This window comes from Lagopus muta, chromosome 1 (genome assembly GCF_023343835.1).
Source record: "Lagopus muta isolate bLagMut1 chromosome 1, bLagMut1 primary, whole genome shotgun sequence".
Classification (NCBI taxonomy): Eukaryota; Metazoa; Chordata; class Aves; order Galliformes; family Phasianidae; genus Lagopus; species Lagopus muta.
The window spans coordinates 96,592,156-96,619,479 of record NC_064433.1 but is presented as its reverse complement, the minus strand read 5'-3'; the positions used below and the strand labels follow the sequence as shown (position 1 = coordinate 96,619,479).

The window sequence follows — 27,324 nt, the reverse complement described above, 5'->3', positions numbered from 1 at the left end:
CTGTTTTAAAAAAATGTATTTAAAATTCACTTCCAATATGCTATCTTCCTGTATAAAATTCCTCTCGTGTTTAGGTATTCCCTTCCTGTCTTCCCTATAAGTAGCATGCAAGAAGAAGTGGCTCAACTTATGATCTATTGTTTGACAAGATAATTCAACTCTCATATGCCCATTCCCTGGCTGCTATCTAGTCCTGAAACTGTGTGTTGGCATATTGGGCTGACTGTATAGATGTGTTCAGGTTAATTCTGGTCCACTCTGTACAGAAGAAGATGGCCTGGCTTTGTCTTCCATCAGCAGAACAGTTGTGCTCCTCTCCCATACTACGGGCAGCAGATCCTGCATGGGTGCATGTGTGCATAAGTGCTCTGTAAAGCATTACCCATGATGTTTACAGGAAGCAGTGTATCTACTGGAGACAGTTTAATCAGTCTAGACAATAAATGCTGATTAGCAGATTCATATTATTGTTTTTTTTTTACTTTTATTTTTTGTTTGCTTGCTTTTGTTGATGTTGTTGATTGTTTGTTTAAATAACAAACCTGGAAAAACCTTTCCATACAGTGAGGGCAGCCTTAAAAAGCACTCTTCTCTGTTGGAAATTTCACACTAGCTCTCGAGGCTTTCCAGGATTCAGCCACATGTTACTTTTGGCTCTGCAAGTTTTTCTGCAATACCTGAAGTTAATTTATGCATATCACTTCTGACAGATCTCTGGCTTCCTGTGCAGTAAATTTAGCTTGAAGCATTGCCTGTGGAAAAACTGAGTCAGTATGCTGGTAACTGGTAGCCCGGCGGGAACAGCATGGAAACCTAGCCTAAAAGATTACACCTTTCCTGAGTTAAACATAAAAAAAATAAAAAATAAAGAAGGCAATAAAACCCTTGGAAAGAAATAGGAGGAGAAAATAAGTTTCCCATATGCAGAATATATCCAATCAGATGGGTACCTATTCAATAACCTTTGCTGGAAGATTGTTGAGGATAATGCCTGTACAGCTCTCACAAAACAAGTCATTTTTTTTTCCAACCCCATATGCACAGGAAACATAGTTTTCAACATTTAGGCCCTCACCTGGGATAAGGATGTTCAAGCACTTTTTTTATTCCCAAGATACTAGTCTTCCACAAGCAAAAACTTGTGAAAGTGAATACTTTCAAAGGAAAATATGAAACTGATAATGTAAGCAGAACTTCCCAAAATTATTTTTGAATAGTGTTTGAATAATGAGAGCAATGGCATTAGATTTTGTTATCTTCTTTTCCACAGTTGCTTGTTTTTGCCTTTGTGATGCTCCAAGGTGTAATCTTTTAGTATAGCATGGATACAGATTCTGTCAGACCTCAAGGTGGCTTTTAAGGAAAGTTAATAACTAATCCATCAATCTCACATTCACAGAAAGAGGCAACATAGCACCTTATTATTATGGACCCATTTTTTAAATGCCAGATTCAGAAGCATGATACAAATTATGCTGTTTTGTATTTGGGTTCATAGCCTTTGGCTGAACAGAATTCAGGTAAGATGAAAAACAGAAACAATTTCATTTCAATTTGTAAGAAAGCTAGGTTTATAAAAACATAATATGGAGCTAGAAATTAAATAAAGTAATAATTAGTGTTTAAGTTAGCCTTTTACAATTTTGTCATATTCTCACACTGTTCTCAAGTAAGTTTTCAGGATGGTTTAACTATTTCAGACTCCTTTTTGTTCGTTTGGACTTCAAATGTTTTGTTTGAAGAGAATGTACAAAGATATATCTTGTATATTGATTCTGAAGCTCAGTGAAATCAATGAAAGCCTTAATCTATCAACTTCAAGAGGCTGGCACCGGGCACTGAAAAGAAGTGAGTTATATTTAGAATAACCTCAAAAGAATATGAATTGTAACTAATAAGAGTATGAAAATATCTTAAAAGATATGTGAATTTAGACATATTAAATATTGTTTTGTGATAATCTTTGATTTTAGCTTTGGTACCCAAACCTTTCTTCAGCTAATAAGGTCCTGTGGGATGAAGAGGTACTTTCTTCTGATGCTTGAAGAAATATTTGCGTTTGATGTTCTCTTGATATTGTCAGGCTGAAACAGATACCATAGTTCCAGCAAGAGTATACTGTGATGACAAGATGTTAGAAGAAGAAATCCAAAAACCCCTTAATGAAGACACTGTGCCCTATTTTTCTTTCCTGAATTCTATGTGGAAGGCCCTAGCAGAATCTTGTCGCATCATATCTTGCAAATTAGTCCCAAAAGATTTCCAGCCATGTGGAAAACCTGCCTAAATCAAGTTTACATTCACAGTTCAAGACAAAGATGTTACCAGTGTGCATTTTGTTTTTCAGAGGTTGTCTTCCTATTTTTCTTCAAATCCTTAATACTTCCCATTTGCAGCATGCTTGTGGCAGTTTGTAAAGAAGCATCATGTCTTTGCAGTATTTGTTTTCCACTGATACTGATAAGGCGCAATACGATGATACAATAGTGAAAAGGGTTTGATCAAACTCCAAATTTTGTATTTATGCTCAGTAAAAACTATCTCTGCAATTAATACCTTGTTAAATGTATGCAATAGGAGGAAAACAATGAGTTGAAAAAAGTAATTTTAGTCCTACTGTGCTGTGCACCCTCACTGTGCAAGCTCATTGCATATTGGCTAGCTCATAAGTGTGCAATGTCTACGTTAGTGCTTATTTTTCAAACAGAAAAAGTGCCTAAAAAGTGGTTGTAGAAGGGTATCTTCAAATAGTAAAACATGTGCTATTGCAACTGTATTTTCATTTGTTTGGCTGGCATCCTACCATGCTATCTTCTTCCTCATCTTCATTTTTGGCAGAGAGCTTTACTTTATGTAGCTCATGTTGAAGATAATGGAATATCTACATTATTGACAGCATATTGAAGTGAAACTTTTTTCCTGTCATCTAATGTTTCTTTCTTTCCTTTGCATTAGAACACTAAGGTGAAAAATGTTTTTTTTTTCTTTAACTATTTACTATTAAATCCCTCCCCAGAATCATCTTTTTAACTCATGTTTTATTACTTTTTTGTACAACAGGGAATATTTTCAAAAAATGATGCCTTCTCTCTAGCAAAGGAGAAAACAGTTTTAAATCAGATTGAGTCTTCACCTTATGGAGACCATCAAATCTTTCATTGTAGCAGTTGCCTCAGCAGACAAAATATATTAAGGTAGTTAGGATCATTTTAATTAGATTGAGATCCCATATATGGCTGTCTGACTTTTTGAGAAACTGAGAAAGGGCAATAATACATCTGAAGGTCACCTGAATCTCTCTAATACAGTGTGATACACAGACTTCTTGTTAAATGGAGGAGAAATTGAGTTCTGGGGTTTACTTGTGTCAGCACGCAAAGCAAGGAAGAATTTTTTTTATGTTTCCAGCTTGAAACTGTTCTATGATTTTCTTCCAGTGCATATTTGAAGCACTGCAACATACTGTAGGTCTCTAGATTGCAGCAACAATCCCCTTCTATAATTGCAAGCAAAGTTTATTCTGAAGTTAGAAAGGTCATTCCGATAGTACTATAACTCTTTGACATGACATATAACCGTGTTCTATTTTATAGCTCTCTTCAAAGATTTTTAATATTCATCAGAGAAAGCCCAGAAAGCAGGTGCTTTATTTACCCACTAAAAACTTATAAAATAAATCTATTAAAAGTTTTATGTATGTTACTATTTTTAATTTATTGCACTTTGTTTTTCAAATATATTATATTTTGAAAGCCCTTGACAGAGTAACAATGTCTGTTTATACCATAAGGCTTTATTTATGGGCAAACCATTTAAAAAGAAAAAAAATCATGGTGTATTTTCTCCGGTTTGCCTCTGAAACTGTATTTGACCTGACTGTGCAAAGATATATTTTCTATTTAGCATGCTCAGGCAAGCAGTGCTCTGTCTCCTGAGAGATTAACGTTGTAAGCAAGTTATGCAGGTGACTCAAATCCAGTTAATCTCACATAAAGAATGTTAATTGCATTAGCAATGGCATTCACTCTGATCACTTTATAGCTGTATAATTAGCAATTGAATGTATTCAAGGAGTTGTCTGAATGATACAAAAACAGGAAACAACGTGAGAGAGAACTTGTTCTTTCCCGAAACATACTGTGAAAAATGTAGAGATAATAGAAAAATGGAAATAGCAGTTATTGTTATTTGCATGTCATTGATAACTGTGATCTACAAAGCTATTTATTTTCTAGCAAATTCGTAACTATTTTGGAAAAAGCAATTTTTAAGAACCTGATCTGAAAGTTTTGTTATATATTCCTAAATTGTCTTGGTGTAGAATTGAGTGATTTACATAATGATCTTTTGGCCATTTACTGCTTCATCAGCAGAGTTCTCTTCAAAATGTGATAGGAATTTATTTTCTGATCTCCTGTGTAGAAGCTTTTATAGCCACAAGTAGCAGTTTCATAAATATGCAAGTCTTAGTTTCTTAGATTTTTACAGGCAGCTTTTGTAAACATGTCAACAATTATTTCTGTATGCAGATCAAGCAAATATAGAGGTATATGCAGAGTTATTGTGTTCAAAGCTAACTAACTTTGAATCACCTATAAGGATGTTTATTGGGATCTAATTTTTTGGTTAAGGATCATCTCTTGAAATACAAATACCAGAATGTAGACTGAGCTCTTTTAGGAGAAAAGTTGTGGAGAAAAACTTACAGAAAGTTTAATTAACATATTCCCTTTTTGATGCACATCTTCACAGATAGGCCAAATGCACTGCTTAGTGCTACGTGCTAAGGCAGACAGCTAATGCTTTTGCTACTTTGACCAGTTTAAATGCTTGTCAGACTAAAATGTCTTTATCCGAATTCTTCCATGCTTGATGTTCACTTTAGCTGATTTTTATTTTTATTGCTTTTAAATTGTCATAGAGTCAGAAAATCATTTGAGTTGGAAGAGACCTTTAAAAGTTGTCTATTCCAACTCCCCTACAATAAACAGGGACACCTACAGCTAGATCAGGTTGCTCAGAGCCCCATCTTGCCTTACCTTGAAGATCTCCAAGGACAGTTCTTCCAACATATCTCTGGACAATCTGTTCCAGTGCTTCACTACTCTTAACATAATTTTTTTTTCCTTACATCCAGTCTAATTCTCCCCTCTTTTGGAAATAATTTCTTCCAGTCATATAATCACAAAGCCTGCTGTAATGACTGTCCCCTTTTTTGCAAAAGTCCCCTGTAGATATTGAAAGGTCCTCCCAGAGCCTTCTCTTTGCCAGGCTGAACAGCCCCAACTCTCTTAGCCTATCCTCACAGGGAAGATGTTCCATCTCTTGGGTAATTTTTGTGGCTGTCCTCTGAATGTGCTCCAACAGGTCAATGTATCTCCTGCTCTGAGAACCGTACATCTAGACACAGTACTCCAGGTGAGATTTCATCAGCACAGAATAGAGGGACAGAATCACCTCCCTCAATGCTCTTTTTGATGCGACCCAGGACACATACGGTTGGCCTTCTGGGCTGCGAGGGCACATTGATGGCTATCCATTCAGTACACCCACATCCACAACCCACAGCAGGGTTATGTCTCTATCCTTTGTACTGATAGTCAGGGTTGCTGTGACCCAGCTGTAAGAACTTGCACTTTAATTCACTGAAACTCATAAGACTCACCTGGGCGCACTGACTTCTAGGTCTCTTTGAATGGTATCTCATCCCTCCGGTGCATTGACCACGCCACTCAGTTGCTGTCATCCACAAACTCGCTGAGGATGCTCTCAGTCCCACTGTTGATGTTACTGAGGAAGATATTAAAGAAAATTCGTTCAAATACTGAGGGATACTATTTGTCACTGATCTCTGTCCGGACATTGGACCATTGACCACCACTCTGTGGGTACAGTCTTAACCAGTTCCTCATTCATCAAATGGTCCATCCATCAAATCAGTATCTTTCCACTCTGGAGAGAAGGATGTTATTGGGGACTGTGTCCCTTACATCTGTCCAGACAGATGACATCACTGGCTTTTTCCTTTCCATTGATGCAGATACACAATCATAGAAAGCCAATAAGTTGGACTGGTAGGACTTGTTCTTTGTTGCCATATTGATTGCCCTGTATCACATCGCTCTCTTCCACATGCCTTGGCATAGCTTCCAGGAGGATCTGTTCCATGATCTTCCCCAGCATAGAGATGAGGCTGACAGGTCAGTAGTTCCCTGGGTCATTCTTTCTACACCTATGTTCCCAACAGCTACTGCAAGCTTCAGGCACAGGATACAGAACAAAGAGGAACAAAAAGTTAGAGAACAGGAATGGCTTGGAAGAAATAGGGAGAACAATGTCTGTCCCTTAGACATGTTACTATCTAACACCTGGAAAATTGCTGTTGATTCTTGAATGTGTCTGTTGCTCTGCTGACAAAATATATTTTTCTCTGCCTTTAGGTAACTGTGCTTGTATTATGGAATTCCATGTGATGCTGAGTCACTGATACAAATAATTATTAACAGGCTTTTTTTGTATTCCTTACTTTCTGCCTTACTATTTCAATCTGTGTAAGTTCACATTTTATCAGATGCAAGTGAATTCAGTGGAAGCTGAGCTTTGAACATATAAAATGAATGCTAAATTCTTAAGAAAAAATAAATTGACAGTTTTGTGTCTCAAATTAGGCATGAAAATTTAGCAGATTTTTTTTTAAGCTTGCTTTCTTAGATCTCTATCACACCCCTCCGAGAGGGGCTGTGAAAGTAAATGAATTGTTTATGAAGCATTGAGATAGGTGTAATGGAGATCAGGAGGAAAGTAATAATTCTTTCTTTGAAGAGAGGTTTGAGTTGTACAACAGGAGGCCACCCACTAAACAGTACAACAAAAGCACAATATTAAACACCTGCTCATTAGATGAAAACCAACCATACAGACATGTTTAGGGGAAGAGTTGCATGTGATCATGTAATTGCAACCGTTCCGATAAAGCAGAAAGGGAATGAAGAAAAGGCATACAAACAGCCTTAATTTTGACACTTCTGGCTTTTAGGTGCTGCATGTTAAATTTTGCAACTTTATTAATGTTCTTTTAATGTTTTTGTTTGTTTATTTGTTTGTTTTTCAATTTGCATATGTTAAACATCTATAGCAAGCCCATAAATTCAGCTCTGTGGTTAGGAAAACAATCTGCCTAAGTCAGAGTCTGGTATTGCTTACATCTGTGTAAATTTTGAATAATTTTCTAAGTGACATCATACCACTCAACTTACTGAGAATGAAATGTGAAAAGTAGTGTGTAACTGGTTTTAGATGTCTTTATAATAAATCCCTGTCTTGAGTGGAAATATTGCTTCATGTAAACCCAGTCTTATAATGGTTTGTCTGTGGCATAAATAATTTATGACAATAAAAGTGTGGTATGGCTAGGAGAGGACAGAACAAAATTTATGCAATCCAAAGGCAACTTGGAAACTAACCCCAGTGACATCCTTTCAAATGAAATTACCGGTACTTTGAGTTTGTACCACTCTAACTGACATCAGATTGTGGCTCTGCATCTGGATTTCAAACAGGCCTGTGCAACATTATGATGATTAATAATATTTGTAGCTTTGCAGACTAACATAACAAGGGTAAACAGAACTTATTATTGAGGCCTTAATTTATTTTTCCATGATGAAGTTAGTGATGGAAATCAGTGAAGATTTGACCTCCACATAACAGCTCTCAATCGGTTGGGACACCTAACACACAGTTTGCATTTTCCTCCAAAGCATCAAGCTATTGATCATTGCCAAAGGCAGGATATCTCTCTGGGCAGCTCATATATTTCTGGAGCAGACAGTAGGTTTTAAATCACACTTAGACCATGCAGCAGTGCAGAGCTAAAGAGTTCACATGGAAGGGCATGATCTGGAAGACGTCCCCAGTTGCTGTGACAGGCAGACAGCCGGTGCTGGCACGCGCTTCGTGCTAGTGGCACTCAGCATTTATGTGAAGGCCAGACATGACAACCTCAGCATCTCCATCCCAGCCATCACTGTTTTGGCTGCCGGTGCACATCATCAGTTCCACTTGTCTGAATTTGTGGAACTCAGCCCTCTTTTCTATCTTCTGCGGATCGGTAAACAAAAATTTGCTGAAAAGTCAAAAGATTTTTTTCATTTCAGCCCTCTGACTCACTGAGGAATTTAATTTTTAATGTCTCTTTTTAAGAGCGGCCCACGTTTCTCAGGCGACCAATCAACCAGGTGGTGCTGGAGGAGGAGGCCGTGGATTTCCGGTGCCAGGTGCAGGGGGACCCGCAGCCCACCGTCCGCTGGAAGAAGGACGATGCAGACCTGCCAAGAGGAAGGTGAGAGCAACATTTGTGTTCCCCTCGCATTCAAACTTCCACTGTTGAGCAGCTTTCAAACTACTCTTGACTGCATATTTCCCATGTTTCTGGTCTTTGGCACTACAAACTGTGTTCTAGAGCCAGCTGAGCAGGGAAACCCACTCTGAGCTGCATTGTCCAGGTCATGGATTCCAGTGCAAGAAAGAAAACTGATGCATAGCTGTTGTGAACAGATGGCTATTCACTGCATCTTCAGGAAAAAACTGAAGATGTCTTAAGGGCTGCACTAGTAAAAGTAGCCTTCAGAAAAGGGAAAGGTACAGACCTTCTCTGTGACACTTATGGGATGCATTTGTGGCAGAGCTTTGCTGGTTCTTCTGCTAATGTTCACTATGTCTCAGAAAACTCTTCCACTGGAGAAGTCAAAAGAACTTCTGATATTTTTATCAGAAGTGGAAAACACTAGGTTAATTCTTTTGGTCACCAGTATTATTTCTGCTTCTCCAATCATGGTCTTAAAAAAAGAGCAACTGTGTTGGTGTTTGACTGGTTTAACCCTGTCAGTGTATATCAAATGTTCTGAGAGCACACTGCTGTGACGGGGACTAACTAAAACAAATTGGAAGTTTTGGCTTCTTTCATCATTACAGCATGCCTTACATCTTCACCCTAACTAGGTAAAGTGTGGTAATTCCTAGGAGTCATACAGTAAATGGTCATCATTACATCTGGGGTTAACATCACTTGTTTTTCAGTATCTAAATCTTGAATAAAATAACGAAACTCAAATTGGTCTGTAGCTGTTTTTGCTTCCACTTCCTCAGCTCTATGTTTGATGTGAACATGGAATTATTTAATTAAATACTAGTGAATGTATTGTGCTGCTGTGATTTAGTCTTACTGCTTAAGTTGTTTTAAATCATACCTACTTCTAGGTCTTGTAAGCAGAACAGGTGGTTCAGTTGCAGTGCCTTTGATTAGGCTGCATGCTGGATTAGGTTTTTAAAATGGTTTTATGTACCTTTTTTATATATTTTACTGTTAAAAACAAGTTACTGTGTGTTTTGAGGTAATTTCTTCTGTCCAGTTGTGATGTCTTTCTTTCTAAGATAAAAAATGTACAGGAAATGGGAACAGTTATCATAGTGTTTTAATATCAGATACCTTCTGATGATATTCAACTTCACTCTCAGAAACTGTTCATTTCTGCAGTGGTTTTCTTTTTCTTTTTTTTTTTTTCTTTTCACTGCTGTTAAATGATTAATTAATTGTCTTTGGGCATCTTCAAGTAGAAAACAGAGCTATGTCTTCAGCTATGTCTTCTTTAGACCATCATGGGGATGGGTGAGTAATGTGCAAAGTTACAGCATCTCATGCTGGAGGCCACCTTGGGTGATAGAGGACTGCCAGTGCTATTGCCTATGTAGAAGGTTACCACCATATGGATTTTGATCATCTAGTGGTCCAGTATTAATGCCTTAAAAACAAACACCAATTATCAGGATTGTATGTTTTCAAAAACAATATACATAAGCAGAATCTTCAATGTCCAAAGGGTGGAAATTTCCAAACCATGATGCACGTTGTTTAATCACAGAAGATAAACTATCTGAAATGAATTTTTCTCTTTTTTTAATGCAAACAAATTTTCCAAAGGGTGAGTTGAAAGAATGAGGCGAGAAAATGAAAATTCGGGCAGAAATTTCTTAATTTTTTTCTCTGTGATGAAATATAAAATTTTCTTTCTTTTTTTTTTTTTTTAGATTAGAAAAGAATGTCACTTTCATTTTTTGAAGTCCTGTATTTTAAGCATTTTAATATAAATGGTGAATTATGAAATTTTAAGGAATTCCCTTTGTTATAATTTCATAAATAAATAAACCCTTTTTCTGAGCAGATCTGTGCTGCTATTTGTCTTAGAGATTTCAAAGACAATTTCCTCTTTCTACAGCTAGTGATGTTCTCTGCACATTTGCCCTTCTGGTTTTGGCTGTGGGGCTTTTTTGTTGTTGTTGTTTTTTAATTATTATTCCAATAATTTCCTTTTGGCCACATCCCTAGGTTACAAGATAATTATAGTAGATACCTGCTTCAGTAAGTACTGCAAATTATTATAATTTTCTATTATTAATTCAATTTTCAAAAATACATCGGTCAGTAATAGCAAAGTGGGATAAACTGAATATTCTGCATTTCTATGCGTTTAGTTTCTGTATTCCACTGATGATGAATGCCAGAATCAGTGATGCTGTATCCATAGTATTCCAGAAACCCTTCTCTGCTTTTCTATATTAGTTCCTTCAAGTTCTTTCAATTTTTTACTGAAATATGTGAAAGCAAAGAGAAAAGCAATAGCAGTAATTTCTGGTGGCAAATATAAACAGTATTGCTCCACCAATTGGTGTGTTGAGTAATAATTGGGAAATAATTTCAGGCTATTACAGTTTTAATTATATAAGTCCCTGGTGAACTGTAAACATCTCCACTCACAGTTGGACTGGGGGAGGGAACAACTTCTAAAGAAGTAAATGTGTTTGAAAATATGAAAATTTAAAAAATCTTAATTTAGGTATTTTGTTTAATTGTCCTCGTAATTACCCAGAAATTTATGAACAATTGTGCTTTGAAACTAAGAACAGATGGGACACAAGTTTATTCTGAGTGTGCAGATCTGTATTCCAAATTTTCACTATTTTGAATTAATGATCTAAAACAACTATCAGCCTATATTTTTGAATTTAAGACCTAAAATTTGTTCATCTAGTCAATATTTTTAAAGTGTCTGCAAAAAATATGTCTCTCTATCACTCAGAGGAAGCTTCTTTTCCTAAATCCTCTAGACATGACCTGAGATTTCAAAGATCTCTGTACACATCATGGAGCTTTTTATGTAGCTTTTCTGTATCTTTGACAGGAATTAAGAAAGCATTAGGAAGTACCGAGTGGAAGTGGTGGTGTGAATTATGCATAGCTGTTTTCTTAGGATTTTTTTGTCTTCTGTTTTATTGTGTTGGCCCATGACCTCAAAGATGAATGTGATGATATGTCGCAGTAGAGTTGAACCTTCCCACCAATATTCCATTATGTTTTGCTGCCATGTGACAGATGGCAACAGAGGGACAGTCTGATGGAATGGTGTCCAGCATGGAAGTGTGTGTAAAGAGCCCATTTACATTTATTAACAGTTGATGAGCTTTTATGGAGACCAAACAGTGAATGTGAGCACTGTGAGGCAGTGACTGTGTTTCAGTAGAAGCAAGAGCCACATTTCAGTGACCCATGCAGATTTTTACAGGTGTGCCTTGCAGGCTTTTGTTCATTATTGGTGACAATGCACAGCTTATGGTGGTGACTATGTAGAAAGACAGTGTTATGTAACTGCGAATTTGCTCTATCATTGTTACTGTGCTCTTTGTATCTGTGGTAGGTTCTGTGGAAATAATTAGGAGGCATTACTTTCAGAGCAAGCTATGTATATTTTTGTAATAATTAATTAAATTATTCAGACCTGAAAATTCTTTTTAGACCCTAAACCAATCCCAGCATATTAGTAGCTTGCTAAAAATACTGATGCTGCACCCATAGGCAGAAATAAAGGGCAATGTGAAATGTAGGTCGTATAAAGCTTTTTTTCCAGAAGCTGTCCATTTTAAATCAGCGAGAAGAAACTGAAATGGATTGTGAAACCCGGATAGAGGCGTGTGGTGTATATTTTATTTTACTTGCCTGCTCTAAAGAATCAACATCACACCATACCTTCCACAGTATACAAAGGCGAACGGAATAGTTAATCAAGTATGACTCGTGTCAAACTACTGGAGGTGAACAGGATATTGTGGGGTCAGTAGTCTTTATGCCTTTGGCTGAAATACTAGATTCACAACTTCATGAATAGTGTTTCTTTTCTTTATAAGCACCTCAAGGAAATGGCACAAAAATTGTTCTAAAGCTGTACTAAAGCAACTCAGCCAGTTGCAGCTATGCAGAATGATCAGGAAATACTGAAAATTAAATGAAAATCATTTTTACTTACACATTGAAGTCTTTTTCTAACCACAGGTTCAGGTAACTTTCCTTTGATGTCTGCTTGGCAGAAATAGAGATTATACTTTCTTGCTAAGAGTCTGATGGTCTCCTGTGTTGTCAGGAATTCAATATGGCTTGAATCAACTCTTGATTCATCTGCTTTTCATTCCTAGTAACAAGAAAAAAGTGATATTACTTGAGAGTCTCCAATATGAGAGTGGCATATCTATGACTAGCACTTTAATAAAATTTGAATAAGGTTTGTACAGTGTTTCATGTCTTCAAATTTTCTAGCAGAGTCAAAGAGAGCAGCTGCATAGTCTGTAATTACATAGCAAGTAATACGTATATTTTCTTTTTTTTTTCCTCAGGAAGTGAAGAGATTTTCAATTACAAGTTAAAATTTATGACACACTATAATAACTGTTTAAACCTTTTACACAGAAGAAGCTAACAGTGCCAGCTCTTTGGGAAAGTGAAGTTAACTCAGCAAATGTATTTTTCAGTTGCCTTAAAAATGACTGAGTAGCAATCACTTGGGCCTTTTTTTGCATTCCAGCAAAGAACAGCTGGCTTAGCTCAGTAAATACATCTCTAATGAAATTACAACCTGCTCTTGTAAGTTGCATTTACAGGCATTGTCTGATTAGATGAATATTATACTAGAAATGAAGAGTGGCATCTACACCAGCAGGAAGATGTATTTGTTTTATGTACTGTCCACACAATGGAAGAGCGTAGGCAGAAAAATCAAGAGTGATGCTTCAGAAGGAAAACAGTGTGTAGTTTATCAAGAGTATATTGTGCTAAGAGATTGCAGGCTCTTAGATGAGACAGAGCAGTGATACCCACCAATGAAAAACGTAGTCACTAGAAATTAAAAATATTCATTAAAAAGTATTAGGGAAAATGAATTATTTTCTGGTTTTTAAAATTTATGTACATTTAAGTGCGTTAAAGTATTGTCATTGTTTGCTGAGAACTGTAAACATTTTTTTTAATTGCTGTAAATGTCAAGCCATAAGGTTTAACCTTAACTACAGTTGAGAGTTTATAGTTAATTTATTTGTAGATATGTTAGCTCCAAATAAAATCTTCATAGATATTAATCCTGCTATGTTTTTAAATCTGGCCCTTGTGCCTAAAAAATAATTGCATAAATATAGGCTGAACAGAAATTCTGTCTGTCACACAATACAGGTGTGTATTTTCAATAAGTACTGCAATTTCTGTGTTTTTCTCCATGGCTTCTTGTGGGATCAAAACTAAGAAGAGAAGATCACAAAATTTGTGTACCTGTCTTCCAGGTACAAATCTTTGAAACAAATTTAAATGTTTTTTACGGAGAATCTTACCTCAGTAAGTTCTCAAATATTATATTTTTAAGAGGTCATCCAAAAAAGGTCTGATGGCAGGAAGTGTTCTGCATTTGTATTTTTGCATGATCACAGGATAAGTCCCTGTAAGCCAGAGAAACAGTAGTTTTCAAGAAGTGGTAAAACTGTGAGTTCTGTGAGTAAACACAGAGCTACATAATTCTATTTATATTCTGTGGATGGGATAGTGAGGTATTTAACTACAGCCTCCTCTAGACACAACCAAGGATAGAATGACCTTTCAATGAAATATGAGCTAATAACACTGCAGTACTGTGTGCTTTGGTCGAGTTAATCTCTGTGCAGTTTGTAACAAAATGCAGTCTAATGTGTATTGAAAATTAATTAGAGTAAAGAGTGTGTTTTAGTACTATAATGGATATAATCTTCGGTTACATCAGCAAATTTCTGCTGCTGTTAATAATAATTAGCAGTTTTAAATAAAGGGTCAGGAAAATAGGATGTTTTTCATATTAGCTATATTACATGTACTATTCACCACCTCTGGTTAGAAACAGTATGATTTGTACGCCCATCTTTTGTTTTCTAAGCCAGGCCTCAAACGGAGATTAGTTCCCTCTGTGAGGAACATAAGGGAGAAGATTGGATGTTCTTAATAGCATGTCAAAAGGAGCCAGTGGAAGAAAAAGGTTTAATATGTTGTTTGTATTCTTATGTACATGTGGAGGGAGTAAAGACAGTTTGCAGAGGCTGTTGTTACATTGGGTTTAATGCAGCACATGGCTGGAACAGGGCAAGCTATAACACAACTTGCGAAGAGGCTGTGTTGCCTACCAGAGCACGGGTGGATTTCAACAGCATACAGTGTAGATGTGTGTTTAGCTGTTATGTTGAATTATTTGAGGAAAATTCTCCTATAAAGCCAGATAGATTGTTTAGAGATAGAGAGATGACGTGGTAAAAGAGAGGCAGGTTTTCGTATGTAGCATCAAAATGGCATACCTCATTGTTGGTTCTTTTTGTTCAATATCTCTGTTTTCTGGTGGATGTTTTGCTTTCCAGTGATGCCTTCTCAATCTGTAAGTGGAAAAATATTCCTTGTGTTTCCTGAAGAATAGATGGGCATGTGAAAGTGTGAATTAGAGTATTTTTTGACAATTGAAATCGAGAGATTTCATGCATGGCATTGAATAATGTCCTGTAGATCTATCATCCCAGTTATCCCAGAGGTCTGTAGTCTAACCCAGCAGTTATCTGCCTTTTATTTGCATGAAGTATTAAATGCTGTGAGCAGGAGTGTTTGGTACGTGTTTGTGCTAGACTGAGCAGCAGAGAAGTGGTTAACAGAACTGACATTTAAATTAGCTTCATGTTAAGTGTCAGATCTTGCCACAGCTGAAGAAGAGCTATTGTTTCATGCAGTCTGTTTGAGGGTGCATGATAACAGTCTCCAGTTGTTTACATAAGGTTCAAGGTTGGAAAAATAGTTTTACAGCCCCACATACAGCAACCAAAAAGGAATCATGTCAGCTAGCACTCTACATGTTTTCTCTTTGATGAGTGAATCACTGATAATCTATGAAGTGATCAGTGGCAGTGCACTTGAAATATGATTGCCATTAGTGAATTGTTTAGTTTTTATCCTCTCTTACGTAACATCCTAAAACTGTTGAATGTTTGAAAAGTAATGGAGTCACTAATAGAGTCCTGAAGGAAAATTTAATACTGGCAGAAAGGTGTGTTTTTCAGAATTTTCCAATCATGAAAGACAGAAATAAGTAAGTACTTCTGTCAGGAATGAGACTCAAGAAAACTTGATGTAGAATTTTGCTCAAATTACCTATTCCACTGCTTGAATCTTTTGTTGGTGTTGTAAAAACAGATTATAACAAATAAAAGCTTCATAATCACAGAGTTTATACATTGCATGTATAAGCTTCAAAATATTGAGGTAGCATGTTTCCTTTAGAAGCATAAAGAAATCAAGCAATTTAGGCTTAGTATTATCAGTTTATTGACTATTAAATATAATAGAATGAAAAAGTGTTCTGTTTTTCTGGGAAATGTTCAAGAAAGGGAAGCTGATAGTTAAGCAGGAGTAAAATTCAAGAGGTGTGACTACAACTTATTAATGCTTCTGGGATGGTTGGGATGGTTGCCCTGGAGGGATTTCTTCTGTTTTAGATATACTCTATTCTTGTATGAGATATAAACTTTGTCATCTCAGTTAAAAAAAAATAATAATAATCTGTGAAAACAGTGAAAGATTAAAATTTTAGCTTTGAGAACTATTTTTCAGTTGCTAAAAAAGATACTTGAAAGGACTGGAACACAGTTCTTATGGTAAGAAAAAACAAAACACTGTTTTTCCATAAAACTAACCTCCTTAAAATTAATTTCAGTGATGTGCTGAGCAGATAACCCTAAGTATCAAGGGTGTTTTTCATCATACATGAATGTATGATATAGGCATTAATAATACAAAGCACCCCAAGTGCCAGACAAATGTGTCTCAACTGTGAGGTAACGGACTACTTCTGCTGACAGGAGGGTAGGTCTCCATGCCAAGTCATTACATGGTCTCTTAGCTCATACTTCTACTGAGGTTCAAGCTTTTCAAATATGGAGGTCTGTCTGGAACTAAAATCAAATCAGAAGCCCATTTTGGATAATTATCATGTGGTAATTCTTTATGAGTACTTCTCTGTGCAAACAGAGTTGTAGAGACGAAAGAAAGCCTCTGTCATTTTAGAGACACAGTTTCCCAAACATGTTCTGTTCTGAACTTATATGTGTTTTCAAATTATTTTAGTGGAAATAAAAAAAAAAAGAGTCCCACTTTTCATTCTTGGGTTTCTTCTGAGCTCATGGCTGCTGATTTTGAGAAATACTAATTAAGTGCATTGACATATGTGTGTTCATTCACAAGAGTAGTGCTGCATAGTATAATGCTTCCAGAGAAGTCAGAGAACATTATTTCCTTGGACATGGGAACAGTTTCACAATATTGGCACATTGACTGTAGCTGTTGCATTCATCTTTTATGAGATTTAGGCCCTTTTGTTGAATGCCTTGGCTTAAGGGATAATGGAGTGAGGTTCTGTGTTTTATATTATTGCAATTGAGAGTGTCAACCAGAAAAAATTATAAAGAATCTGCTGGTTAAAACCCATAAAAGATTTTGGACTGAAGCAGAATCTGCTGTCAATATATTTTAATTAAAAATAGAGGATAGTAACCTGTATCACTTAACTCTTTGCTGGCTTGTTGGCATGAAGCCAGTAAACCATTTTATAAACCATTATGATATATACCTCACAATAAGAAATTCAAGGTAACGTCACGTTGTCTTATACCTTTGTTTGGTATGAATAGCATAGCCAAGGAATGAATGGGAATCAGCAAATTCTCTCTCTCAAACGTGTGTGTGAGTGGCAGCTGCCATGTCAGCACTTGGGGACAGCCCTTCAATCGGTCAGTCTACCATAGCCTTCAGCTACATCTAAGAGCCACTGAGCAAAAAGCAGCCAAGATCATAGTCATACAAGAAAGTAATTTAGGACCGTAACACACAAACACATGCATTTTTATGCTCTCTGTCTCCGATTCAGGTTTTAGTAGGGAACAAAAATGAGAGGGCTGCCTTATCTTTTGCTGTGTCACTCACATTGGTTTGTGCATCATCTTTCTTCTGCTTATCGCCGCATGAGCTGGAAGTGCAAAACAAATGTTTCATTTAAGGGAGCTGGCAGTAGGGATAAATGCTTACCTGATGGGAATGGCAGCTCTTCTTTCTGTTTCTGTACCACATAAGGCTGAAGCAGATAGCGGTCTCATGCTTCTCATCTTCACTACAGTTTCTCTCTGGCTTTCTCCATCTGGAGCCAGTGAAAAGCTGTGGCACTATGCTGGAAAGCAAAGTGCCAGAACCATAAAGGAGAAGTGGAGATGGAAGTTTAAGCCTGCTTAACTCCATCATGTTCACTGTTTTGGACCAGTAGTGTCTCTCTTTAGTATTGTGAGTAATCTTCAAGTTTTGTATGCATGTATTGCAATTTTTGTGCCATCTCTAAAAAAAAAAAAAAAAGGAAAGAAAAAAGAAAGAAAAGGGAAAGAAAAAAAAAAAGAAAAAAAAGGAAGCCCTACAAAACTTAAATACAAAGAAAATAAGTGCCTGATATAAATTGATGTAATTTTTTGAGGCCAGTGACATCAGTTCATAGCAATTAAGATGTGACTCTTGCATTCTCCCTTCAGCAGGAAGAATATCTTCTTTTTTTATTCGAATTTGTTGAATTTATTGAAAATAGTACTACAATCTCCTAACTTTAAAATGCACAGCTGAAGAAAGTGTATCACTAGCTGGATATCTAGGAATGTAATGACTCCATCTGCACACACAGCTGTGCTACCTGTGCATGCAAAAGACAAAGAAGCACATATTTTCATGCATAACTGCCTGCACAATTGTTAAAATCTGGAAATTTGAGGGTTCTATGAAGCACTCAGTAGAATGTATATCAAATGCAAAAAGCATACTGTTAAATCTCTTTAACTTCACTGAATTCTCTTATTCTCTATCTCTCTCTCACTCTCTTTTATTAGATAGCCATGGAAGATTGGTGGCTGAATAGGGACAAATACACTTTTGAATATGTAAAAAAGAAACCCTGCAAACTGCAACAAAACCAGTGTAATTCAAGATTATTCTTAGGTCCTTAAGCCAGTGCATGAATCCAACCTCAGTATTTTAATTTGTGATAGTTAAAAACAGTTAATGTGTTTTGTTTTATTTGTTATTTGGTTGAGCAGATGGTAATGGTTTTGACACAAATCAGGTTTTTTTAATTATTTTTTTTCTTTTCTTTTCTTGAAAAAGACAAGGCTCTTTTTCCCACTTTGTCACAGCTGGTTACCAATCAATCTCAATTCACGGTACAGTGATGATAGCACATGTTGTTCAGGGGCCAAATCTGATTGGGTTGCATTTTCAGCAGTGTTTCATATAAAAAAAAAAAAAGTGACTGTATGGCAGTGACTGTCAGCACACTATTGTACAACTGTCATTAATCAAAACTAGCAACAATGAATGTATTCATATGTGCCAGAGACTGCCAGATTTCACTCAAAATCACCCAATTTCTATTAGAATTTCCTCACCAGCAGTGTTTTCTCATCTGCTTGTTGTTTTCTCTGTTTCTTTCTTCCTTTCCAATCCCCTGGCCCCCTTCCTTTTAGTTAATTAAAGACAGATCTATGTGAGCTATTACTTGTTCATAGCAGAAGTTATGTAACACAACACCCAAAAGTGGCTGGGTTTTTTAACACTGGGACTAGCTGTTCCAAAGACCTCTTTCAGAGCAATTTGATGGCTGAAGTTTCAGCTAAACTGAAAGGTTAAGCACCTCCAAATGTTTAACAAAGGGAAGTATTTAAAATCAATTAGATGTCCATAAACATATGTAGCAGATGTCTGACACCCTACATTTTGTGCAGAATGTTGGCATTACTTGGCTAAGAGACTGCAATATTAGGGTAGTATGTGGGAAGGTGTTTCTTGACATTGCACATATTTTGAAGACACTGCCTTCTTAGCACACCAGCATAACTGGTACACTTTGGTTTTCTGCTGCCCCACCATCAATCCAGAAGTCTGGCCACCTCTGTCTGAGCAGCACTGACAATCAAAGAGGCCCTGAGCCCAATTCCTAAGTGTCAGCTTGGAACTGATCCAGATGGGAGTGAACTTCTCCAGAAACTCAGATGGAAACATCTTGTTGAGGGCATAGGAAGCTCTGGATTGAGAGGAGATCAAACACTATTCTAGATTTTGCTTGAGAAACTTAGAAGGTACAACCACGTTCAGCCTTCTCACTTTGTTATTTCATGGCACCTTTCTCACACAACCTCTTTGAGCTACTATGCATAGATCAACTAAAGCTAGAAGCCAGTTTTCTTCTTATTCCTTCCTGCCTGCTTCATCTGTCAAAGCTCTTCACTGAACCGTGGTGACTTCTAGGGACAGTGTGAGAGGAACAGATGACTGAGGGGCAGCATATCAGTACTTCAGGACAGCAGATGGTTATGCTATCCCATGGGCCCATCTGTGGATGATTCCAATTGCTAGACGGCATGTTCTGCCATGGTGGTCCAAAAACTCAGTATGGTCTTTTTGGAGAAGCAGACTAGGAGAGCAGGTCCGCTCCTTGAAGTAATTGATAACTGGGCCATGACAGTGACACATTTACTGCTTCCTGCATTTCACAATCCAAGTGGGAGATTATGGCTGTGCTCCCTCTCTGCGTCCTGGCATGCCATGCAGCTGGCTTTTTCCCCCAGCAGCCTTTGCACAATTTGCATGATTGGCAGGTGCAAGCATAAAGACTGCTGAAGCCTCCAAGGCAGCTGGCTGGCATATCAGCACCAGCGCATCGGTGAAATGAAGAACGAGTCAGCTGCAGCCCACGGCAGACTGTCAGGCCCTGTCCCAGGCTGCTTGCATCCCAGTTTAAGCAGCCAGCCAATCAGATACAGCCCTGTTGCCTGTCTGGTTTTATCTCAGCAGTGGTACGAGTGGTTAAGTGAACCACAGGGATGTTATTTATCTTTTCTTTCTTTCTTTTTATTTTTTTTTTTAAAGCCTTTGTAACAAAATTAGTGTCTAATTGTTGCCCAGCTTTATAAACGCGATTCCTATATCCAACTCATGTTTTCATTACAGCTGATCTTAGTTTTGTCATCTCACAGGAGGTGAGTACCACTTCATATTTTCAGTCCCCTACAGATGGCTGTGTGTCAAGAAAATAAGCAAATTCTTTTGTCTGCGATCTCTGGTGGCCAAGGATAAATAACTACTCCATTGTTGTGGGATATGATGTCATATTCTTGAGATTTTTAGAGGAGACCATTTGCCTTTTCTCAATTATGAAAACAGTGGTTCTATTTGCCACTGACAAGAGCAGCACAGAATACAGAACTCCATAATTTGTGTACAGTCAGGATGAAATGTGCCTAAGCTGCTTATGGCTTTGGAATGAGTAGCTGAACAGCTCTGAACTAATCCAGAAAATACGTTTAGTTTTCTATTGTCATAAGTTGGTTATGTCATTCAGTAGTACTGTGCTAGAAAAAAATAGTCCCTAGAGGTTTCTGACTACGTATTCCCACTGACATATCTCTTGTTCATTAGTTAAATCTGACATACAGGAAACATGTACAGTTAAGTGGAACTCCTAATGAAAGGGATGTGATCTGTTGTTTTTTTGTTTTGTTTTGTTTTTTTTCTGACAGAACAGTTAGCCATAGTTTGGTCTTTTTGAATTCATGGCGAATGACTAGAATGGACTTACTGAGTATAGAATGAAACTGTAGTGCATTGTGATGAGTATATGAAAATGCTTTGACTTCTCTTTGTTCGTGAAACAAAGTTAATCTTATTGATGTTGTCATGGGCTCTCCTTAGGCATAGCAGAACTTTAAACATTTCAGCATATAGGGCTCTTTGAGTGAAGATACTTTTGTGTCTATTAGCATACAATACTCTTGCTTCAAAGTTATAATAAAGAAGAATAAGATGATGCATGTTTTGTACACGTGATGCTCCTGAAGCATTTAAAAATACTCATAAAGATTTTCACAACATTCCAATAAATGATAGCATTACATTCTTACCCATTAAAACATGTAAGATTGCTCTTCTCTATCATTTCAGTATGTTTGCTGAACAAGCTTGCAGGCAGGGTCTTTACTGTTTGACAAAGAGAAGGTAAATTAGTTTTTCTGAAGTTATGTAGTAAACATTTACTGACATCTCTTGAGGTCTAGATCTTTCTTTAATCTCATGTGCCTTTTTCACTATTTGATGCATGAAAATATGAAGCTAAATCTCGATCTTAGTTAAGATATCATTAGTGTGTGTCTAGAAGAAATGTTGTTGAAAGTAATTTTCAAGAGGGTATTTCAAGAGCAAAATGTCTATGCTGAAAACTGGTGTTTTCCTGATTCAGGAGACAAATAAATTTCATACAAGATAAAGTATCCTGTTGACTTAATGAGGTTGGATCAGAGCCTAAAATAGTTTTTAAGCTAGACTTTTGCGGGCTGGTAACTATTTAACAGATAACATTTTTCTATTTTTTTTGATTGAGCCACTGTGAATGCCTTGTGAATGAATGCTCACAGCCTGCTGCCGTACATTATTTTTTCAAATTTTACACATTCTCATAATTCTACAGTTATTACAACAGTAGAAGCAAAAAAAATTGACATAATTGAAATCTTCCAAATTTATTTTAAGAAAGAGAATGTAATTGTTCACTCTTAATGAATCACTCTGTAGTATTTCTGTGAAATTGATAAATCTTCTTTAATATGCCTTTTCCATAAATGTTCACCTTCCAGAGCTTAAATATATTTTTATTGTTTATAATATTATAGTGTCAGATCCTACCAACATGCATAGTTTTCCTAAGGGGTTGCTGCTATAGTGAAGAACTACTTATAAAGGAAAAATTCCAAATCAGCTAAATATAAAATATGTATCTCACAAAGCCAAAGGTGTGAGAAACCTGAGCTGTCATTTATTGATAATTGATGTCTGATAGCTTAATTTTATCACATTACTCTAGATCAAAGATGAAGTGCAAGATATTAATAAAACCCTTATACTGAGTGAGCACAGAAATACTAATTTTATGTAAAGTTTCTAACTAATGCAGAGTGCAATAAAAATGTCACAGAGATTAATGCTTGGTGGAATTATCTAATGTTAGGTAATAATTTATCTTCAAAAGTTGAATCCAAGATAGAATCAGCCTAGCATATCCCAGATAAGAGTTTCTGTACGTTTTGTATTGTATTTTCATTCTTTTTTTTGCAACACAGGTATGACATTAAAGATGACTACACTTTGCGCATCAAGAAGGCTATGAGCACAGATGAAGGCACCTACACATGCATTGCTGAGAATCGAGTTGGAAAAGTGGAAGCATCTGCTACCCTTACTGTGCGAGGTGAGTGTTCCTGTGGAGAGAGATCTTGTGTCCTGAATGAATCAATGGCTTTCTGGCAAAATGAGCCAAATCCTTACCTGCTGTGTTTGGTTTTCACACATCCTGTGCAGTTGTTGGTGCTCTACTGATTTACTACAAATCTGAAATCCTGCTCCCATTGATATCTGTGGCAAAATTCTAGTTGATTTTAGTAGGATAAGATCTCACAGCAGTTAATGATCTGTTCTAATATTTTTTATTAAAGAATAGATGCATACGTTTTCATAAGCAAGCAGTAACAAACTACACGGACACTCTTTCATAAGTAAAGTTCAGTTTAAATTGTTGTTATTATGGTTCTATTCCCTAATAAATATAAGGAGTGCACTGTGTTTACAAATGTCAAACGTAATGCACATAATATAATGGAATTATTAGCTCTACCATAACTGAATTCCCTGCTGTTATTCTTTACTTGTAAGATAAATCTCAGTCAAAGGAAAAAGAAAATCTTAATTAAATTTTGTAAGTAATGCATGATAAAAAAACTAATGTATTCTCTCTTAAAATATCTCCCAGTCCTTAGTATCCACTCATTGTTTATGGGGTGCTATTTGATATGGTAAAAAGGTTTTAACACCAGCAGAACAATGAGCTGCCCAAATGTATTTTGTGACGGTAGATATGGACATGCCAAAGATTATAGAGAGAAATAAAGTTTGTGGGACAATATTTCTGTATTAGTAAATAGAATATAATAGTTATTTCTTCATTCCAAAAGATAAGCTACGATTTGGTACAATGGATATCATGCAGATACTATTTCACAGTTTAGTGGTGCATGCTGACAGTTTTCAGTAGAGCTGTGAAAGGTTAATAAAAACATTTTTGGCTTTATCTGTGCTTCTCTTTTCATACACGTTAAATCAAACGTTCAAAGTCTCAGTGGATTGCTTTATTAGAACAGGGGTCAACTGACCCAAGAGGCCAGCTTCCATTTCCATCCATTTAATGCATGGACACAGTTCAGTTTAATTTGCTGAATTCAAAGGGCAAAAAAGCACCAAATGGCTTTGCAGAGGGGGAGATGTTAGTATATAACAAAGAAAAGAGAATATTGTGATAATGCATTTGCTGAAATATTACCTCAGTGTTTGCTCCAGGTAATATGTGGTAATGTAGATCTTCCCGTTTTCTTCTGAAGAAGTAGGTTTACCTGTTACATGTTTGTCTTAGAGATTGTTTTTCCATTTGTAATGTGAGAAAAATAGTCACTACACTGAACTCCAAGAAATGCTCTAAATCTGCTCCTTTGTCACAGGCAGAATCATGATATCCAATATATCTAGCAACAAATTTAGTAGCCTTTAAACATGCCTAGATCTGTATCTAATGTATGCATCACTGAAGCAGGCTTTTAATATTTATATATTATAGACTTGTAATATGAACAATAACTAGAAACAAGCACAAAAAATCCTTTGAAATCACTGAAGTGTGAACTTGATCAAATTAAGGTGAAACAAACAAACAAACAAAACATATAATTTAATTGATTTTCCTACAGTAAAAGTAGGCTTTCGTTATCTTGGGTAGGGCTCTCCCCTTAGGTTTGCGATTTACATTCGAATACACAGTGTTTATCCAACATAAAGGAAGCCATGATGATGCAAGTTTATTAAATGTTCAGGGTAACAGGAAATGAGAAAAGCTAAGAAATTCAGTGAAGAAATGGTATTAGTCTGTATTTCCTGGAAGCAAAGTACTGGATAAAACTCCTGTTGACTTAAAAGGGACCACATATGGTGTTCCTTTTAGTTAAAAGATTTAATTCTGAATTCTTAAACTTTCACTAATTTCGTCTGAAATTGATTTTAACAAAATCATCCTTTGTGTGAAGGAGAAAGTCATTTAGCACTTGAAAATTCACTTTGAAGGTCCTTGGTCCTTGTGTGTGGATTTTTCTGCAGTTTTGACTGCAAACCTGGCAGCAACAGCATAATCCTTAGCTACCTCCCTCACAGCTCCATCTTCTCAAAGCAATGAACGAAGATGCAGTCAGGTAGTTCACTGTTATACTGTTGTACAACTGTTACATGATTGTAAATGATAACAGAATTTGAATTCAGTGATTCAGTGTTCAGACTCTGTCTTGGAAAGATGCACATCACTCATTCCTTATCTTTCTGTGAGACCAGGAATATATCATAATACCAAAAATCAGAATGTCTCAAAATAAATTTGAGAAAGGGCAGTAGGCTTGAAATAATTAAAGTGAATATGACAAAGTAAGGATAGAGATACAGAAATGCTGAGAACAAAAACCATATTTGCATGCTGCACTACATAGGGATCAGCACATTTTTGCTTTTGGCCCTAGTCTGCACATAGGGATATAGAGCTGATTATCTTCTTTTAAAATAAATAGGTAAATAAATATGTAAATAATATTACTCAGAAATATGTAGCTATTTCTACTGCTAAAATAAGGGAAGTTTCATGTAACCAGATGGCAACTCTCAGTCAAATTTATGTCCAGCTTTTTTGTTCTTGGGAAAGGGGATGTCTGCATTTTATTAGCAGAGGGACAGGCAGTCCTCTCTCCCAACACAACTGTAATAAACAGCTGTTGCTATCATCAAGAAATCATTGGTTGCAGTAACAGCCTTCAGTCTTGATATCAGTCTGAAACAATATTAACCTGTCAATCATTCAGCAGCAATTTTTTTTTTTTTTTTTTTTTTTTGTTAGGAAGTGGAAGTTTCCTAAGCTGTAATTTGGGAGATTCTGAGTTGAAATCCCCATAGCCATTGTGGCCTATTTGTTATATTTTCATCAGTCTTGTCAGTGAGGAAAAAGCAATGTGTTGTAAGCCTTCATGCCTGTTATTGAATGAGAAAAATTGTCCTGGGCTTTTTGTGGACCCCACAGCTGTAGTGACTGACCATGCTTAAAATTCAATTGATATTTGACTCAGAAAGTAAATGCATTGCATCTAGTGGCATGGTATTTGTCAGTCTGTAGCTTAAATTGATGTGTTCGTCAAGATCTAAAAGTTTTTTCTAATGCAAGTGATTTCTCTTTTATCAGGCACTAACAGTGATACTTGATGATGGCATGTGAAGATAACAAAAAATGTTTCTCAGAGAATGGTTCCAGTCAGCTTGCTCAGATACTATGCTCAAATAAATGTGGTAATAGTAACATGTGACTAAACAAAAATGATAGTGAATATTTTACTTAGGCTGTCATTTGAGGGGTTAGCAATCATGGTAGTATCCATAGTTTAACGTAACATTACACGTCATGCATTCTGACAGATATTCTTTTCTTTTTTAATTTCTTTTTTATGTTCTCACTACACCATTGTAATGTCAACAGCTCGCCCCGTTGGTAAGTAACCATCCTTCTATCCATTTTAGCATGGCTTCATGCAATGCTTCATCTTTCATTTGCAACAGCATTTAACTGGCTTATGTTACCAGCCAGTGTTGAATAGTATTAACTTTAAAGCACCAGGCAAGTGATCTTGACTGACGAACTGCTATTTCTGAACTTTCTATTTTCTGCTATGTCAGACATAAACACATTTGCCAAATCACCAAGAAATAACCAGTCAGTGAAACTGAATGGGTGTGGTGATACTGAGCCAAAATCATTCAGACATTTTTAACAGTCTATTTAAGGGCCTGGTATAAAAGCCATTGAAATCAACAGAATGGATTGTATTGACTTTGGTGAGCTTCTATCAGGCCCTAAATGATCAGCTCATTGTGCCTCTATTGCATAGCAGTAAAAGCACAGGCTTTGCATGTCCTTTCTTTTTTGTGTCTTTCAAAGACTGTTGAAATAAAATAGTTCTGAAATTGAAGAGGGAATGGAGTAGATTTCCGTGCTTGTTAAGAAAGTTCATCACTGATTTTCACCCTTGGATCAACTTGGAGTGCATTCTGGAATGCACTGTATAGGTTGTGACTGTTCTGAATAACAAGTCCGGAGGAAGACAGTCTCTGGATTTCGAATTCTTATTGTGAAAATTGGATTCCTTCCTATGCTTTTGAAATTACTTCTAAAAATTTATAGAAATCTGAGCATAATGGAAAAATTGCAGCTGCCATTAGCCGAAATTCACTTTTGGTGTTCACAAATATCCTGAACTTATTTAATGTTCATTCACGGATCTTTACTCTGTACCTGTATGGACTTTTTAAATAATTTAATTGATTGCACTGCTCCTCTGATTTTTGCAGTTTGCATTTATATGTATCTTCTAGAATAATAATATAGTTACTCTGTTTGGTGTTTTTTGTTTTTGTTTTATTAGTGTGAGAAGTCTGTACTGGTGTTTACAGAAATTGCTAAGAGCTTTAGTGTCTATGTACTCAGCATTTTTTTTTAGAAATGCGTTTGATTTTGACCTTGTCTCAGGTCTTCACTGTTATGAAGTTGGAGGAAGAAATATTGGAATAATTTAAAGATAAGATGAAGATTAGGCATCTGTGTCCATAACTAAGGTGATCCCATGCTCATTAGCTTGCTTGAACTATCGTGAATAGAGCCAAGCATGTACCTCTGCAGTCACTTTATTGGTTATCTTGGAGAATTCCCCATGTAGGAGAGTAATTCACAGTTCTCCATTTAGAAAGTC

At 36.4% G+C, this 27,324-nt stretch overlaps 1 protein-coding gene across 17 annotated transcripts in view; it reads left to right on the top strand.

The window, feature by feature from the left end:
- The window catches only part of ROBO2 (roundabout guidance receptor 2), an 873,290-nt gene that overhangs the window by 720,747 nt on the left and 125,219 nt on the right, over nucleotides 1-27,324 (top strand). For 12 of the 17 annotated variants that reach the window (XM_048933879.1, XM_048933877.1, XM_048933869.1 and 9 more), the window contains 3 exons: nucleotides 8,203-8,341; nucleotides 22,570-22,697; nucleotides 26,058-26,069. In XM_048933879.1, coding sequence (XP_048789836.1) covers nucleotides 8,203-8,341; nucleotides 22,570-22,697; nucleotides 26,058-26,069 — 279 coding nt within the window. The remainder of the gene's footprint in view (nucleotides 1-8,202; nucleotides 8,342-22,569; nucleotides 22,698-26,057; nucleotides 26,070-27,324) is intronic. The other 5 variants (XM_048933870.1, XM_048933885.1, XM_048933876.1 and 2 more) reach the window with 1 other exon arrangement.